Source organism: Sarcophilus harrisii, chromosome 2 (genome assembly GCF_902635505.1).
Source record: "Sarcophilus harrisii chromosome 2, mSarHar1.11, whole genome shotgun sequence".
In the NCBI taxonomy this organism is placed as follows: domain Eukaryota; kingdom Metazoa; phylum Chordata; class Mammalia; order Dasyuromorphia; family Dasyuridae; genus Sarcophilus; species Sarcophilus harrisii.
Genome location: NC_045427.1, coordinates 247038398 through 247050519, shown reverse-complemented (window position 1 = coordinate 247050519; position 12122 = coordinate 247038398). Strand labels below are relative to the sequence as shown.

At 33.1% G+C, this 12122-nt stretch overlaps 1 protein-coding gene across 18 annotated transcripts in view; it reads left to right on the top strand.

The window, feature by feature from the left end:
- Window positions 1–12122, top strand: part of EHMT1 (euchromatic histone lysine methyltransferase 1) — a 259276-nt gene that overhangs the window by 168747 nt on the left and 78407 nt on the right. For all 18 annotated transcript variants that reach the window (XM_031951875.1, XM_012539611.3, XM_012539612.3 and 15 more), the window contains 3 exons: window positions 2343–2572; window positions 3247–3420; window positions 11133–11215. In XM_031951875.1, the coding sequence (XP_031807735.1) occupies window positions 2343–2572; window positions 3247–3420; window positions 11133–11215 (487 nt within the window). The remainder of the gene's footprint in view (window positions 1–2342; window positions 2573–3246; window positions 3421–11132; window positions 11216–12122) is intronic.

Sequence of the window (12122 nt, the reverse complement as noted above, 5' to 3'; positions counted from 1 at the left end):
AGATTTCCCTGATACCAGTCTTATATTTTATCTACTGTACAATATTGATTGTATCTAGAGCTATGTTAGACTAAATAATATTGCCCCTAATATTGCAAATAGCATAGGATTGACTCTTTTCTCCATCATCCATCTCCTGCCACTGAGCATGTTTCTATCAATTTTTTTGTTATTGGCATCAGATTGACACGGACTCATCCCCCTATCCCTTTTCTCTCCTATCCTTCCACCTCCATTGTTAAGTATTTTATTTGTCAAGTGTCATCAAACCAATCAACCAAGTCCTTCAAAAAAAGGACTTGGTTTTACTTTCCCTTGACTGAAACTCTTTGGGCTATATGCCTAGAAATTCGCTTATTTTTTTCTTGGTTTCCAAATTGACTCACAACTGTGTCAAAAGTATCTGACCTGTTTATTCATCCTGAACTTACAAATCACATCTTCTAATGTATATTTTTTAATGATTCAAAGATTATCTACTGTCCATTCTTCATTTAAAAAAAAAAAAATAACATTTTTTTGATTTTCAAGCTCCAACTCACAATTATAGTTTGACTTTAAAAGATAAGACACAAAAGACTATAAAGTCTGTACTCCTAACAATATATATGCTTTTTTTGCTTGACTAATTTTAACATGCAATTAGTTAAATGTTAGTATCTTCCCAAATTCTTTTGTTGTTGTTGTTGCAAGAGAAGGCTCTATTGTTGGGCTGTGATACCACTATCTTTAAGGAAGGATTATTGAAACATTAAAATAAAAAGGTCTCTTAGCTTGTATTCTCAAGCAATTTAGAGTCTGATTGGTTTATGATGAAAAGATAAGATCAATATACATGAAACAATATACAAAATTAATCACACAATTAAAGACAAAATAGGATTAAATTAAAATTGCATGATATGGGCAGACTATTACAGAAATTCAGAGTAGTAAATAAGTGATCCTGGTTAATTCGTGTTACTTATTACAATAAAATAGTAAAGGGTATTTGTTGGAGGAAGTAAATACATCAGGTCCTTAATAATAGATAATCCATTAGATTGGATTTTAATCCGCATTGGTCCTAGCCTTGGACACCATAATTAGATATGTGTCCTTGGGTAAACTATTTCAATACTTTGGTCTCAGTTTTCTCATTTATAAAATGGCTCCCCAAAATTGGGCCATATAAGTTAGCAGGTTGCTTACAACTGTAATGACTTAAGATTCTCTGATTCTTTTTTCCCCCAGTAGCATTTTATTTTTCAAGTTTCATGTAAAGATAATTTTCAATATTTGTTTTTAAAAGATTTTGAGTTCTAGATTTTTTTCTTCCTCACTCCCTTACCTACCTACCTCCCTCCCCAAGACAGCAAGCAATCTTTGCATGCATGCACACACACACCCCACACACAATTCAATATACACATGTACAGTCATCTTAAACGTATTTTCATATTAGTCATGGTGTGAAAGAAAAATCAAAACAAAAGGAAAAAGCCACAAGAAAGAAAAAACAAAAACAAAAAAGTGAAAATAATATGTTTCAACACATATTCAGTTGCCATAGTTCTTTTTCTTGATGTAGATGGCATTTTCTATCCCAAGTTTATTGGAATTGTCTTGGATCACTGTATTGCTGAAAAGTGCTAAGTCTGTCTTATTATTCTGCTCACTTTTCAGCATCAGTTCATGTAAGTCTCCTGGCATTTCTGAAATCAAGACTGCTCATCATTTCTTATAGAACAAAAATATTCCATTACATTCAAAAACCACAACTTTTTCAGCCATTGTGATGGCAAGCCCACAAGTGATGGGCATCCACTCAGTTTCCAATTCCTACCATCCTGCTATAAAAAATTTTGCACTTGTCCTCAAGTTCATTTTATAGTTTACTGAGAAGCTAAATTGAGCAACAGTTCTATTCCATGGTGTAATTTCTGCCATAAGCCTTTTATAGCTATAGTTTTGGATAGGAGTTTTATCATTTTACTGATTCCCTTTTGCTCTAATGAGCTAATAAGACTGTGACTAGCTATATCACAGTTGTAGAAGAAGAATCCTTTAAGGGAGCCTTTCTGTTAATACTTTTTTGAGTCACGATGTAAAAATTTTAAAATGAAATCTCTATTCAGTTCTTTTTTTGTCTTGTGACTCTTAGTGCCTTATGTTTAAAGTGAGGGTAGAATCACCTCCATTCTGGAGCTTAGGTTCTGTGCATTACCCAAAAAAAAAGTTCCAAAATACAGCATAGTATATTTGCCATTAATACTTAATGAGTTGTTTTTTCAGAAAACAGTTACATGATCTTTGTTACAATAAAATAATCATTTTTTCATCTCTTTATCTAAAATTTTTAGGGTAATTTTATGGAATGTCAACCTGAAAGTAGCATCTCTCATCGTTTTCATAAGGACTGTGCCTCCTATGTTAATAATACGAGCTATTGCCCCCATTGTGGGGAAGAGACCTCAAAAGCAAAAGAGGTGACCATAGCCAAAGCAGACACTACTTCTACAGTGTCGCTTACCTATGTCCAAGAGAAACCAGCTACTGTAGAGGGAAGGGCTGACACTACAACCGGTAGCAGGTAAGATGGAACTTGATATTTATATTCATTTTGTTAGAATTAGTAAAAGAATGTTGACCTTTTGCCTGGGAATTTGAAGAGTAGAATGGACTTGCATGCATGCACATAGATATACTGTGCTTTCACTTGCCAGTGTACTTGTTGTTTTCTTAACAGCAATGGTCCTTCTCATGATTAGTAGGTGTTTAAAAGCCTCCACTTTTCATGATTTCTATATTTTCCAAGATTATGCATGAATCAGATCATTTTTATAAGTATCTTTCATTACACTTAAAGAAATTTTTTATCTTTTAAAATTTATTTTTCATTTTTTTTATTATTTCAGACCTAAGCATTTCTGAGCTTCAATTTGACTCTCAGATGATATTCAGATGTGCTAAGGATGTAGTAAAGTGAACTCTGTTGTGAATCCTTCAATTATTAATTCTATAATTATTTATTATGGGATCCCCAGTCTGAGCTATCAATTTGTGACAGTTTGTAGTAGATTTATATAGTTTTAAATACTGTGTTCTCAGGATAACTAAAATGAATCATTTTCATAAAAGAAAATAATTACAAGAAAATTATGAAGAAAATATTTTAAGGTTTTGAGTTTCTTAAAGATTTTTTTTCTATTTGTTTTCTTTATTCACTGTTTCAAAAACTTTTTTTTTTTTTTTAAATAAACAAAGTGGAGTTGGGACACAGTTATCTGAGGAGGAGAAGCCTGAAAGTTCAACTCCTCAAGCTCCTGAAGGTTTCGAATTGTCTGGGTCTTCAGCTTTTGTCAAGCCTACTACTGGTCTTTCACAGGGACCAGTAAAAGAAACCTTGGAGAGTGCTTTGATTGCTTTGGATTCTGAAAAGTAAGTTTCAATATAAATTAACAAGGGTGCTATTAGGATTTAGGATTTAGAGTTCATTTGTCTCTCTTGGGAATTTCAGTTAGATTATGTTTCTATTAATCTTAGTGGTTCTCTACATATTCTAATTTGATTTTCTTAACTCTCCCCTTTCCCTCTTCATATCAAATAATTTGAAATAGTTTGCTAGAACTGATTGGTGAAGTTCAAGTTGATTTTCCATCTGGTTTTATCAACTTGTCAGGGTTACATCTATAATGTCTCATTCTCTACAACTTTTGCAAAATGGTGGTTAAGAGAATAGCATGGTATGTGTTTGAGGCATCTAGATGATTCAGTGGAAAGAATACTGGGCCAGAGTCAGGATGACCTGCCTGAATAACAATTGTGTGTATAGTGGAAAGGACATGGAAATAGGAATTGGAAAGCTTGAATTCAAGTCCTACTTCTGCTACTTATTTTCTGACAACAAACAAATCATTTCAAACTTTCCACAAACCTTAGTTTAATTTTTTATGAAATGGATATAATAATACTTATAACAACTACCTTATTTGACTGTTAAAAATGATAGCTCTTTGTATATTATAGCTTTTTATTGACAAAACATATGTATGGGTAATTTTTCAACATTGACCTTGCAAAAACTTGTGTTCCAACTTTTCCCCTTCTTCCCTCCATCCCTTCTTCTAGATGGCAGGTAGTCTAAGGAGTTATTTATTAGCATTTTATTTAGCTTTTTACAAACACAAATTTCTTCTGATTCAAGATCTTCTAATTTTTGTGACATTCTTACAGCTTAATTTCTTGTTCATTAACTAGGGGAGAAAATGACCTCTTATAAGTCATAAAATCATGCTCATTAAGGCTGTGTCATTGCCAAATAAAAGATGCTTAAGCACTATTCCTTAAAAGGATTGGAGGAGGGAAGAGAAATTTTCTCTCCAAATATTGCTGTTGCATATTGAAGCTAGCTTTGCCTCTGACTTTCTCTGTAGCCTTAAAAAAGTGACTTACTTTCTTCAATCTTGTGTTTTTTTGTACAGTGTTGGAAGTCTTAAATTTTGCCATTCTGGTGTTATAAATCATGACGTATAGATAGATGTCTCTAGAAACAACCAGATGGCCTTCTTTACTAACAAAATGAATCATTCGCCCTTATATAGGATAGCAAACTATCATTATTTTACTGGATTCCAGTAGAAGTGTGTATACCTGTCTCTTCAAAAATCAATCTTAGATTGTGTGATATTAAATTGATAGAATTTGCATTAAAGTTTAGGGTTTCAAGCTTGTTTTTGCTCCTGTAATAAATATACTTAAGACTGAATTTCAACTATAAATGGCAGCAGTGCCACAAAACATGTACAATTTAAAGTCATTAAGTAGGTAAACTGGGTCATATGCTAGATTTTCTTCTAAGAGTTCCACCATTTTATACATGATTCAGGGACAAAGCTAAAAAATTGCCCAGTATTGGAATCCTAGTCATAGCGTCACCACTTGTCATTTGCTTAGACTGGAAGATTCTCTAATAGCTGCACTAATGTAATCTTTGTAATGAACTTTGTTATTAGAATAGACTTCCCTTAGAGAAGTGACAAGGTGATCCATGAGTTCTAGTTAGTATTTTTGAACTGTTGAAATGACCTTCAGAAAATGTTTTCGCTGTTTCCTGAGTAAAAAGATATGCATTTATTTTATTCCTTAGAATCCCCAGTGTTCTTGAGAAATTAAAAACTTACTGGTAGAGGCAGAATTTTGTGGAGGAGATGATTGAAAGTACTTTAAGTTTTTCATGGAAATAAATAGTGAGGGTACAGTAGGTTTTTTAGTTCCAAAAGTTGGCAGTTGGAGTTGAGTAAGCTCCAAATGCCACCCTGGTACTCAGTAAGGAGCTCTGATTGCTTAGTCTACTTAGGTACTTAATAAATGTGATTGAATGAGTGATAGTGATAGAGAAAGAGCTTATTTTTATTCCATTTTTGACATTTCAGTGAACTTGCAATTTGAGAAATTTTGTCAAAAAGCACAGTTTAAATGTTGAAAAAATTTTACAATGTATAAGCTTCTGAAGATCTCAAATTACTTTTCAAAATTTTCATTTTCTCTTCTTTATCTCAGAATTCTTGACATTTTCCTCTAATTTCCTCTTTTCTATTTTGGGCCAGTGAAATGGCCTTAATCTTTTTAAAGACCAACCCACATATTCATGCCCTTGATCTCCCATCTCCTTTTAGTCTTCTGCAGATTGCAGTTTTAATGATTTTGTCACTCTTCTAATCTTTAATCTTTCCCTTCTGATTTTTTCCCCCTACCACTTCCTCTTGTTATATTCAAGCCTCTTTTCAGTCTTATTTTTGACTTTGACTTTGCTTTCTCTAAAGACCAGTGATCTCTTAATTGTTAAATCTGATGTTCTTGGGGCAGTTAAGATGGTGCAGTGGATAGAGCATTGACACTTAGAGTCAGGATAACCTGTGTTCAAATTGGGGCTTAGGCACTTAACATTCACTAGCTGTGTGATCACTTAATTCTAGCTACCCTGCCAAAACTAAATAATTAGTTAATTTTAAAAAATTTCTGATGATCTTTTCTCAGTTCATGGAACTGTTTGACTCTATTGGCCACCCTTAACTGGATTTCCTCTCTGTGAATTTTTTACTTTTTTTTTTTTCTATCTGACTTCACAGTCATCCATATCATGTCCCCTACCTACTTGTGGGTGTTCCCTATTGTTTTGTCTTATGTACTGATCTCATGTCTTTCCACAAACATTATCTTGATGAACTCAACTGACTTCGGTAAAATTATAATCCTTATACCAATCATTCCTAGGACTGTTTCTAATTCCTGAGCTTCAGTTTTCCATCATCAGTCACTTGTTATATATTTTAGATAGGATGCTCTAAAAACTTTAACCGTAACATCAAAACCAGAATTCATTATCTTTTCCCTAAATTATTTCAATTTCCCAACTCCACTATTTTTGTCAAAGGAATAACCATTTTAATTTTTCAGGTTCCTAATATTGGTTTTATTATCTTTAATTTCTCATTTTCCACTACCCCAAATATCCAGGCAATTGTCTGAGCTTGTTTGTATCTCCATAAGATCTCTCACATCTGACCCCTTCATACAATCACTGGCTTAGTTTAGGCTCTCATCTCTTTGTCTAGATTATTGTGACCATAAACTACATTTCACAGTGGGTGGAGTGCTGGACTTGGACTCCAGAAAACCTGAGTTTAACTTCAGCTTTACACTCTCTGTGTAAACCTGAGCACTTCATTTAATTTTGGTTTTCTTTAGTTTCCTCAAATGTAAAATGTGGAGTATAACAGGATCAACCTTGCAAGCATTGTTGGATCAAATGAGGGAATATTTGCAAAGCACTAACAAAGTGTGTGGCACACAGTAGGTGCTAATTAAAAATGCTTTTTTCCCTCCTCCCTCTCCCTATCTCTTAATTGGTCTCCTTTCCTCAAGCCTCTCTGAATTTTAATATTTTTCACAGGTTTGCTAAAGTAATTTTTCTCAAATACAAATCTGATCATGTTGCTTTCCTACATATTAAACTCTAGTGGCTCCCTGTTTCCCCTTGGATCAACTATAAATTCTTTTTAGTTTTTAAAGCCTTCACAATTCATTATCAAATATAATAACCTTTTCTTTTTTCTAAATCTTGACCTTTCTGCAGCCTTTGACATTAATGATAACCGTTCTTCAGGATACTTTCTTCCCTAGATTTTGGGAGTTTTTTTTAACTGGTTTTCTTCTTACCTGTTGGACCACTCGTACTTTTTTTTTTATTGGTTTTTCCTTCAGGTCTTAACCACCAAATTGTAGGTGTCTTCCAGATGTTTGGATGCTTTTCTTTCCTTTATACTATCTCACTTAGTGATCGCATTTTCTCTGCTCGATTCAATTTTCATCTTTTTGCAGATGATCTCAGATTAATTTATCTACTCCTAACATTTCTTCTGACTTCCAGTTCCTCATCATTTAACTTTCTCTTAGACATCTCAAACTGGATTATCTGGTAGTCATCTTGAAACTCTACATACCCCAAACAATTGAATATTATGTCTCCTCTTATCCTCCCATTCCAAGCCCTTCCCTTTCACTTCCCACTTCATTCCCAATCCAACCATCCCTCTTCTAAACATCCCTATTATTGTTAATGGCATTACCAACCTCCTTATATATTCAATCTGTTGCTATGTCCTGTTGTTTCTAACTTTACAGCATTCCTATATGAATCTTTCTGTCCACTCACATGACTGTCCCTTTAGTTAAGATTCTCTATACCTGATATATCTATTTCATTATAGGCTTCTGGTGGTTCTCTGTGTTTCAAGTCTCTCCTCACTTCAACCATTTACTTATAGTCTGCCAGTGTGATTTTCCTAAAGCACAAGCTTGATTATGTTCCTTCTTATCAGTAAATTTCAGTGGCTCCCTGTTATCTCTAAGATCAAATATAAAATCCTCTTTGTGTTACTTACTTTAATAATCTTGTCCTTTTTCTACTGTTGTAGTCTTCTTACATATTACTACTTTCCATGTTGTACTCTTTTTATCCAGTGATATTGACTTTACTTTTCCTTGAACATGAATGTACATTTCTCAGCTCTCCTCTATACCTCTGAATATCTACCATGCTTAGAATATACTTCCTTCCCATAATAGATGCCTTTTTCCCTTTCTTTTCTTTTTTTTTAATATATATATATATATTTTTTTTTAATTTATTTAATAGCCTTTAATTTACAGGTTATATGCATGGGTAACTTTACAGCATTAACAATTGCCAAACCTCTTGTTCCAATTTTTCACTTCTTACCCCCTACCCCCTCCCCCAGATGGCAGGATGACCAGTAGATGTTAAATATATTAAAATATAAATTAGATACACAATAAGTATACATGACCAAACTGTTATTTTGCTGTACAAAAAGAATCAGACTCTGAAATATTTGTACAATTAGCTTGTTTTTTTTTTTTTTTTTTTTTAAATAGCCTTTTATTTACAGGATCTATGCATGGGTAACTTTACAGCATTAACAATTGCCAAACCTCTTGTTCCAATTTTTCACTTCTTACCCCCTACCCCCTCCCCCAGATGGCAGGATGACCAGTAGATGTTAAGTACATTAAAATATAAATTAGATACACAATAAGTATACATGACCAAAATGTTATTTTGCTGTACAAAAAGAATCAGACTCTGAAATATTTGTACAATTAACTTGTGGAGGAAATCAAAAATGCAGGTGGGCATAAATATAGGGATTGGGAATTCAATGTAATGGTTTTTAGTCATCACCCAGAGTTCTTTCTCTGGGCGTAGCTGGTTCAGTTCATTACTGCTCCATTGGAAATGATTTGGTTGATCTGGTTGCTGAGGATGGCCAGGTCCATCAGAACTGGTCATCATATAGTATTGTTGTTGAAGTATATAATGATCTCCTGGTCCTGCTCATTTCATTCAGCATCAGTTCGTGTAAGTCTCTCCAGGCCTTTCTGAAATCATCCTGTTGGTCATTTCTTACAGAACAATAATATTCCATAATATTCATATACCACAATTTATTCAGCCATTCTCCAACTGATGGGCATCCATTCAGTTTCCAGTTTCTAGCCACTGCAAAGAGGGCTGCCACAAACCCTTTTTCCCTTTCTCAAAAGTACTTTATTTTTTTTAAATATATGTAAACATAGTTTTTCAACACTCATTTCTGTAAGATTTTATGTTCCAAATTTTTTTCCCTCATTCTCTTCCAAACATATTTCCACATTTATAATGCTAGTCAAGAAAAAATCAGACCAAAATTGAAAAAGCAAACAAACAAAACAAAGCAAAAAAGGTTAAAATGCTATATATACCTTGATCCACACTCATTCTCTCTGGATGTGGATAATACTTTCCCAGGTCTATTGGAATTGTCCTGGATCCGTGCATTGCTGAGAAGAGCTAAGTCTATCATAGTTGATAATCATATAATTTTGTTATCCCTCTGTACAGTGTTCTGGTTCTGCTCACTTCACTCAGAATTAGTTCATGTAAATCTTGACAGACTTTTTTGAAATCAGTCTGCTCATCATTCCTTTTAGAGGTTCATTACATTTATATATCTCACCTTTTTCAGCCATTGTCCAGTTGATGGACATCCTCAGTTTTCAATGTCTTGCCACCACAAAAAAGAGCTGCTACAAGTATTTTAGCACATGTGTATCCTTTTCTTTCTTTTATGATTGTTGTTGTGATACAGACCTGGTAGAGATAGCTGAATAAAAGGATATGCACAATTTTATAGCACTTTGGACATAGTTCTCAATTGTCATAATAGACTCAATATAGATGCTTATTCATGATTGACTTTCATATCATTCCACTGTCTCCTCATTGGTAGAGTAGAGTAGTAAAGGTAATTGTAAGGGAAAAAAATTGGTTCTTGAATATCTCTCCATGCCTGAAACAATTTTCTTCAGGGTATCATTTTTGTCTTTGATATATTTAGTTTGCTCATTGGGCCATTATGTGCTAAACTAATAAAAAGGATATTGCTGATTTTTTTATTCTCTATTCAATGACTTTTCCTCTAGCCTCTTCTCTTGTTATTTTTCATGGTTTATTCTTTTGGGGCTGAATTGGACATTTTCCTATGTATGTAATAAATAATTTCAAGAATATCTTGATGTTTTTCAAGAAGTAACACTAATACTTAGCTATTCATTGCATCTGTATACATTAGTAAGGATAAATTAGAATCCAAATTTCAAAGGACTACAAGTAATAAATACCAAACTGCCACTGATTTCTAGTTGTAATCATCAGTGATATTCAGTTCTAATCATTTGGTGGTTGTTCTTTATCAGGGCAGGGCATAAAAGGAGGGAAGGGAGAAAGGGAATAAATATTTTTTATAGTGTTTACTCTAGGACAGCCACTGTGTTTAAGCATTTTACAAATATTATATCACTTAATTTAAGATAAGAAGAAGGTAGCTATGTAGAATGTTTAAGTTGTCTTGTGTGGGATAAGAGGGATAATCTTGGTAATGCCTCTTTAATTTCTTACTAACCTATATTGGGATGTTTCATTGCTCTTAATCTTCTGTGCTAATTCATTTTAAGTAAATTTTCTGTATGGCCTGCAAAATGTAGTTATTCTTAGACTGAAAAAAAAAAAAAACAGAAGACATCTTGAAGCACATCTTCTTTTTCTGTGAATACCATCATGTAGCTAGACCCATTGAAAAAGTGTTATTCTTAAGTTTATCTGTTTTTAAAAAATAATCTTTTTTATTTTCCCCATTTAACATATAAAACAATTTTTAATATTTGTTTTTTAAACCTTTTGATTTCCAGATTTCTCTTGCTTCCTTCTTTCCCCTACTCCTAATTCCCCATTGAGAAGGCACATATGAAGATATGCAAAACTTTTTAGGTTTTTCCTTCCAAAAATTGGCTGATAGATGGCAATATTAAGGCTTAATATATCAAATATCTTTGGCCTTGGGATACAACAGATTTGTTTTATGAAATACTCTTTTTGTTGGAATGACATAAGATGTGCTTAGTATGCATTTTAGTTATTAGACATAATTCTGTAGAGAACTACATCCCATGGGATATATTCTTCTAAGCTGAAGCAGTACATGGCTTTATTTTCTTTTAAGAGTAATTGATTCATTTTTATTACTTAATAGACCGAAGAAGTTACGTTTTCACCCAAAGCAGCTGTACTTTTCTGCAAGGCAAGGAGAACTGCAAAAAGTACTGCTTATGTTAGGTAAGTAGACCTTGTTATCCAAGATTATTATGCGACTAGACCCAGAATTTGAGATTAGAGTTTGTAGTCATATGATATAGGATGGTACTCTCATTGGGCACAACTCACTTGTAGGCTTATTTTTATTACCTTTTTGGATTTTGTTGTTGTTATTGTTGTTGTTCTATTTCTCTTATGACCTAGTTTTTTGCTCCATTATCATTGTGGTTGTGAACTTCTTTCCTCTCCCTTCTCCCCACCCCTTATTGAAATAGCCATTAAGGAATAAGAATATCTAAAAGGCAAATATTATTACAACAAGGGTAGTTGCATAGTAGTTTATTTTTTATATTGTAAAACCCTGGTGCTTATTAGCTATGTGTTTGTGGACAAGTCATATTCTCTGAATCTTAATTTCCTTATTTGTAAATGAGAGTAATAGTACTGGCACTATATGCCAGAATCTTGGAAAGATAGTGTTAATGTCCTAAAATGGTATACTGATGTGAGTTATCATCATCATCATCATAGACAACTTCGGTATTCATACTAATATGTAGTGATGTGTTTGATTAAAAATAATTTGTTTATATCATGAGTGCTTTTTTTACTTTGATTTAATCATGGATATATACTAAGTATTTGGGGAATTTCTAATACATAGAGCAAAATGGTGAATCCACATTGTGAATACCTGATTCAAAAGAAGCTGAAAAGTTGTTTATCTTAACTGTCAGTAATGTGGCTTTGTTTGGCTCTTTGATGATAAATGCTGTGCTAGGTAGGGATGGAGGCAGCAATCATTTTAGGATATTTTCATTGGTCTTATCAGTGTTGAGCTGCCTTCCTTATTAATTTGTTAATTAAACTGATTTAATATTTGTTTTTATTATACTTATGGACATTATATTTTGTCAAATTTTTGATG